At 60.8% G+C, this 6893-nt stretch overlaps 1 protein-coding gene across 1 annotated transcript; it reads right to left on the minus strand.

Moving 5' to 3' along the window:
• Positions 1-915: 915 nt before the first annotated feature.
• Positions 916-6295, minus strand: SNQ2_4 (ATP-binding cassette transporter snq2; the record flags this gene model as incomplete). The annotated part of the gene is made up of 5 exons (XM_066774431.1): positions 916-1085; positions 1149-1203; positions 1620-1808; positions 1861-3287; positions 3346-6295. 5 exons carry the CDS (start codon positions 6293-6295, stop codon positions 916-918), a joined length of 4791 nt encoding a protein of 1596 aa, XP_066634550.1.
• Between the last annotated feature and the right edge of the window lie 598 nt (positions 6296-6893).

The raw sequence follows: 6893 nt of genomic DNA on the forward strand, positions 1-6893 counted from the left end.
GCCCCGCGTTCACAGGCGCCTCTGCTGACTCCGCAGGCCTGCGACTGGCCATTCCGCCTCGCTGTGACGACAGGCCTGCTGCTCCAGCTCCCCCATGTGCCCATATCCCGTAATCGCCCCAGTGATAATGCCTCATCCACGTCGCCCGCTCCTTGATCGCCCGAATCCCTCCGTCCGCGCGACTGGCCAGCTGCGCGTTGTCATTTGCCGCCGCTGGGGCCGAGGGGGACCGGAGGAGGAAAGGCGCCGCACCGACCCAGCACATTCTGGCCTCGGGCTGTCCAGATGATGCCGCCGCAGCCCGTGTCCGCTACCTGCTGGGTACATACAACATGCTAGCTAGCCTGATGCTTGTCCCTGGCTGCTTGGCTCGCGCGTTCGCCTTCCAAACGATCGACCTCCCCATGGGCCACGCGCCGATGGGAGCCCAGAATAAATTATCGTCGCCCGTGTCTAGCCGTGTGCGGTCCCTGCCCCAGGCGTTGACAGATCAGGTTGTTTCTGATCGGACCAAGGGCACACGCGTCGCCGGCTGTCTGCACAACACAGGAAGGAGCATCGTGCCCCTGCGGAATTTTCAGTTCGTTCACGATGGCTGCGGGACCACAACACCGGTGAGCAGAGCCTGTGCCGCGCTTGCCCTCTGAAACGTCTGGCTTGCGGCAGGGCGTTGGGCTGGCGCGGGAGAGCTCGCAACCTCTGACGTAAGATTGCCCCATCCCCGCTAGCGCGTTCTCCACAAGCTTCGGAAACAGCCCGTGCAGCACATGCCAACCCTCACCCTCTGACACACGCCTCGTCCCGATCGAGCCAAAGGTAAGCGAATCAATTATCGAAGAAAACGCAAGCTCGCCCCGCTGGGGGGCCAGGCAAACGTCAATGGCAACACGGCACTACGGAAGACGCAAAATACCCTCAGACCTGCCCGCCGCCGGTGCTCACGTCCTGCTGCTGCTGCAGCTTCTGCTTCTCCTTTTGCTGTCTGCGCTGCGTCGGACTGAGCGCCTGCTTGATTCTCCGTCCGCCCGACAGGTACAGCCACGAACAGGCGTAGACGACGGCAAAGTTGAAGAGGATGTACGCCCCTGTCGGTTTCCAGATTAGTTATCTGCACAGCCGCCGCTCCCCACCGTTGCGAGAGCACTTACACATGATGCCAAAGTCGCGCCAGACATAACGGTAGAAGACATTGAAGCTCGAGGCCTATGTCGTTGCGTTAGCTTCACCCGGAAGAAAAAAAAAGAAGAACGACACCTGAAACGCAGATGCGGAGAAAACCCGCAGCCCAGGATCCCAGCACACAGGGCGGAAGCGGGAGCGGAAAGGCACATGCGAGGGTTGGGGAAAGATGGGGGTGCCCCCTGGTCGCGCATGCTTGGGGCGGTGGCTGAGCCGCCCACGAATAGCCTGGCCCACCAGCACAGGCAGCCCTCTCGGCGCTTCGCCCATTCCGCACCCGGCCCGTTCCGATACCTGCCCAACTGCTGTCTGGGGGGTGTTCCGATTTCACGCGCGAGCTGCGGGCTGAGCTTTACCGCAGCGAGGCCCATGCCAAGCAAAGGTCGCGGAAAAGGGCGGGGGGATAATGAGAGTTCCGGAAAAAGAGATAAGGCACTCACAAACTGGTCTCCTGTGGCGTACTGGCAGTACCCGCACGTCCCGTCCGAATTGGTCGGCACGCCAGCGTAGCTCTCGCACGTCTGGCCCGGTGGAGCGTTGAACCGAGCTATCTCGCTGCTATCGCACTGCACCCGCTGGTTGTGCGTGAGCAGCCCGAGGAACCCCTCCAGCAGGTAGCGGAACGGCGACTGTCCAACCTATCAGTAGTGCCCGCCAGAAGCCCCGACAGTCGTCACTTACCAAGTGGTACATCCAGGAGCGCCAGAAATACGGCAGCGTCGCATACGGCACCACCACACCGCAGAAGCTCACCACGAACAGGAAAAATATCGGCACCAACAGGGACGCCAGCAGCTCGTTCGGCGAGAACGACGCAATCGCCTGGCCAAATCCGAGGTAGTACAGCTCGAACACCATCACGAACGCCCAAATGCTCACGGATGTGGACGTATCCCTGGGAAAGTTGGGCGGGAAGTACCAACAAGCCCAGTAGATGGTACCAGCAACGAGGCGGTACGGAATCTCCGAGACAATGGCCGCCGTCGTGAAAGCGAACCACGAGTAGATCTTCGAGTTGGACTCGCGCGACTCGAAGATGGACCGCGCCTCCAGGAAGCGGGGCTGCAGCTGCTGGATGAGCGGAGGCGAGATGGTCAGCGTCATGAAGGTCGAGAAGAGACGCGACTGCATGTCGATCTGGCTGTGGCCCACGTTCCAGAAGGTGAAGCCATTGAACAGCCCGGTGAAGATGTGCAGCATCGTCATGCCCATCACGTACTGCGGCGACCGGTACATGGCGACAAAAGACCGCTTGAGTACCGTGAACACTTGAGTCGACAGCGGCATGGCGTACTCCCGGTCATCGCGGACCTTCTCCTTGTTGCCGGCTTGTCTCCGATCCGAGATGATTTGTTGGACCTCTTGGCTGAGTTGCTCGTTCTCGGGCGATCCCTCCCAAACGTCTCCCCAATCCTGGCCCTTGTAGTCGGGATTACCCGCACCGATGGCTTCCAGCATGTATTCGGCAGGATTCATCTTGGATGGGCACTTCTTTGCTCCGTTGCGTTCGAGGTAGTTGATGAGGTTCCTGCTGTCATGGCCGAGCTCACCGAAGTAGACAGTCCGGCCACCACTCTTGAGCAACAAGAGCTGGTCAAAGTTCTCAAACAAGACTGAGCTCGGCTGATGAATCGTACAGAGTATCGCCTGGCCTGCATCTGCCAATTTGCGGAGGAAACGAACAATGTTGAAGGCGGCGCCACTGTCCAGGCCGGAAGTTGGCTCATCCAGGAACATGAGAAGCTCTGGCTTGCTCGCCAGCTCTACGCCGATCGTCAGGCGCTTCCGCTGCTCCTGGTTGAGGCCGACTCCTGGTTTTCCGACAGTTGCTCCTGCGATCTCACGCATCTCCAGGAGATCGATAATCTTTTCGACGTAGTCGTACTTCTCCTGGAGTGGGACTTCTCGGGGCTGGCGCAATTTGGCGGAGAAGCGGAGAGCTTCCCTCACGGTCGAAGTGGCCTCATGAACATCCTGCTGCTCTGCAAAACCAGTGCTACGCTGGAACGATAACGGAAGGGGTCTGCCGTCAACGAGGAAATCGCCAGTCACGACACCGAACCGAATGCGCTGCGCAAGCGTGTTCAAAAGGGTCGTTTTACCGGCTCCTGCTATCTGTTAGCAGCTGCGCAGACTCTTGTCTGTTGTGCGCCCTTGAGGACTTACCAGAAGCACCCATCAACGCAGTCAGTTTCCCCGGCTTGACATAGCCCTGCACGTTCTGCAGCAGCTTCCTCTCCGCACCTTCATACGGAATCGTATAATTGACGTTCTGCCACGTGAAGATCGTGTCGTTCTTCGCCACGCCCTTGGCTTCGGCGTCGCTCTTTTCCGTACCACTGGACGTCTCGCCTTCGGTGGATCCAGCCGCAACACCGTTCTGCCTTCCCTTCTCCTCATCCCCCTTCTCGCTCGAGCTTTCCATCTCTTTCTTCACGGACTCGGGTGCCTGACCGCGCTTATAGATGGTCACGCTCCCACCGCCCTTGTTCGGCTTCTGCAGCTCCATCCCGAGCGCGGTCAAGCAGACGAAGAAGATGAAAAACGCGCAGATGATGCCAAAGTTCCGCCACAGGTGGCTGCGCGAGTAACTGTACGCGACCGAGATATAATCCGCGCCGGCGACGGTCGTGCGGCCGGGCTGGCTGCCCTGCAGCGCGCAAGTCTGGTACTGCGGCCGGGCGCCGGGAACCTGCGGGACCAGGTACGGCGCGACGCACTCGATGTCGAGGTTGTAGAACTCGTTGGCCATCAGCCCCTCGAAGCCGTACTGCACCGGGTTCACCCAGCGCAGCCAGCTGAACCACGGGTGCATCTTGCGCGGCGGGATCAGGTAGCCGGTGTAGACGACGAGGATCTGGATGGCGACGCCGGTGAGGCGGGTGGCGACGTCGAGGCTGTCGACGAGGGCGCCGATGGCGCGGAAGAAGGCGTACATGGTCATGGTGAGGATGAAGAGGAAGAGCAGCGAGATGAAGAACTGCGACGCGGTGCGCTGCAGGTTCGACATGAAGTAGACGACGATGTCGAAGATGGCGACCTGGATGAGCACCAGCGGCACGTCGACGACGGTCTGGGCGAGGGCGTACGCGGCGGGCCGGTAGAAGGAGAAGCTCTTGTGCTTCAGCAGGATGGGCCGCGAGTCGAAGGCCGCCGTCAGCTCGGCGAGCGCGAGCAGCGCGTTGAAGAGGAGCATGAAGAACATGACGCCGCCGCGGGTGAAGACGCCGGCGGCTGTCTTGGGCTGGTCGTAGAACAGGCTTCCGACGATCAGGGCTTGGAACAGGATGCCGCCCCATTTGCCGGCGAGGGACTGCTTGTCTCCGATCATGACGAGGAACTGCCGTTTCGTGCAGGCGATGACCTGCTGGGGGAAGGAGATGGTGTAGTTCTTCGTCTTGGTGGCCTTGCTGGCGGCAGCGCGGCGTTCCTCCTCCTGAAGCCGCGTCTCTTCTTGGAACTCTTCGATCTCCTTGAGGTTCTTCCTGTGCCTCTCGCTCTTAAAGAATGCGTCGGCAAACTGCTCGGCAGATCTGGGCATACGGTTTTCCCATCCCTCCTTGACGTGACGCTCATGAGGGTCAGTTACAGAGGTGAGGAAATCTGCGTTTGTCCACCGAGGAGGCTGCACGAAACCGAGTTCCTTGAAGTACGCAGGAGCCTCATCCGCAGGTCCGAAGTAGCAGCATTTGCCCTCGTCGATGAGCACGACTTTGTCAAACAGATCGTACAGACTCTCTCCAGCCTGGTAGAGCGCAACGGAAGTGGAGACGCGCGCCATGTTGGTGAGCGAACGTAAGCTCTGGACGTATTCTAGTGCAGTCGAAGCATCCAAGCCCTTCGTGCTGTTGTCCCACGCCTGGACGGACGCCTTCGTGATCATGGCTTCGGCGATGCTAACACGCTTCTTCTCACCACCGGAGACGCCGCGCACGAAAGCCGAGCCAACCTTGGTCCCAAGGGTGTGTTCTATCCAGAAGAGCTTGCTGACGACACGCAAAAACTCCCGAACGTACTCCTGCTTCGACTCCCCCTCCTTCCTGGAATCTTGGCCCGGAGTCTTTGTCTTCAGCGCGAAGGTCAAGGTGTTCTTCACGCTGAGCGTCGCGTAGTGGAGATCCTCCTCCGGGTTGTACAGGACCTCGCTCCGATACTTCTTCGCCATGACGTCGGCCGACGTGCCTCCATACGTCACATCGCCCTCGACGCTCTCATATCCGAACCTCTGGTTCCCAACGACCTTCAAGAACGTCGAGCACCCAGCCCCGGGCCGGCCCAGCACCAGCAGCATCTCGCCCGGCTTGACGCATCCGGAGAAGTTGTCGATCAACGTCCTGACCGGCGGCTTCCCCGCCGCCCGCCGCGGGCCCTTGGCGACCAGGTTCCCGACGAAGCGCGCCGGGTTCAAGAAGATGTCACCGGTCGTCGGCTGCAGCGCGGCCCCCACGCCCATGCCCTTCACCGTCAGGTCCTTGAACACCACGCCCGTGTGCCGCGTCCGCTCCTCCTCAGAGTTCTGCTGGCGCGACTGGCCGAACATGCGCGACATCAGCCGGTTGATCTCCTCCTGCTCGGCCGCGTGCTCCGGGTCCTGGTCGCCGGCGGCGGCCGTCGAGGCGGATTGGTTGGTCCGCCGGCGCGAGAGCACGCGGAAGAGGTCGTCCTCGGTCATGGCGCGGCCCGACGCCGTCGTCTTCATGCCGGGCCTTTGTTGCTGTTGGTGTTGGCTCTGCCCCGTCTTGATGGGCATGAAACCGCCGGCCTCGTCATCGTCCTTCTCCTTGTCGCTGTGGTAGTCTTCGATGGACTCGCGCATGTGGCCGTCCTCCTCGCCGTGGCCGCTGACGGGCGTGTATATGCTTTCCTCGTCCTTGGGGCTGGGCACGGCCGTGACCTCGCCGGATGATGATGTCCGTCCGTGGTTGTTGATGAGGGTCGCGACATGCAAGGGGTGTTGCTGGGCGGATCCGGTGCGTCTGACGCTGGGAGATGAGGTCTGCCGGGCAGTCCCAGGATATTCGATCGGCTCATTGGTAGTAGCGGGCGTCTCCAGCCAGCCGCCTGGGATCTCTCCCTCGACGTCTGGCGTGGGCTTCTCGGAATGATCACTGTCCATGGCTGGAGCGATGGGAAGAAGCGTGAGACAACAACTCAAGGCAGCATGGCAACTGGAGGTAAACAAAGGGCGCGAGATACGGCGACTGCCGGAGTTTTGTAGCAGCACTCGAAAGAAGGCTGGACGCAGCGACGATCTCGATAAGTAGGGAACAAACACAGGCTACAAAGATGTCACGCTCCACGGAAGTCGACAAGGCCGAGCCCCGAGCACGCAAAGGACAAAAGATGCGAGCTTGGCGGCGCCGGGGCCATGGCCGCGTTTCTACAGGCTGGCCATGGGGGTTGGCCTGGCTGAAGGATGCAGGCGTAGGCTTCCATTGCGTCACCACCACGACAAGCGGTCGGAGCTTTTTTCAGCCGCCAACCCCGGCCACCGACCCAATCATATCAGCTCCTGAACCACGACGCGCTCCTCAAAATCGATGATGGTGCCCAGCTTGCTAGGCCGCAGACAAGCTCCCATCCCAGCAGCGGCACGTTCATCATCAAATCCCTTCGTGTACTCATGCTCACCGCCTCCGGAGTTTGGCAGAGTCGCGCAAGTTGATTGGCGAGGCCACACGCTCCGATGTAAGAGAAGCGAGCGTTCTGCCTGA

The sequence above is a fragment of the Diplodia seriata genome (assembly GCF_021436955.1).
Source record: "Diplodia seriata strain FDS-637 chromosome Unknown scaffold_3, whole genome shotgun sequence".
Taxonomy (NCBI): Eukaryota; Fungi; Ascomycota; class Dothideomycetes; order Botryosphaeriales; family Botryosphaeriaceae; genus Diplodia; species Diplodia seriata.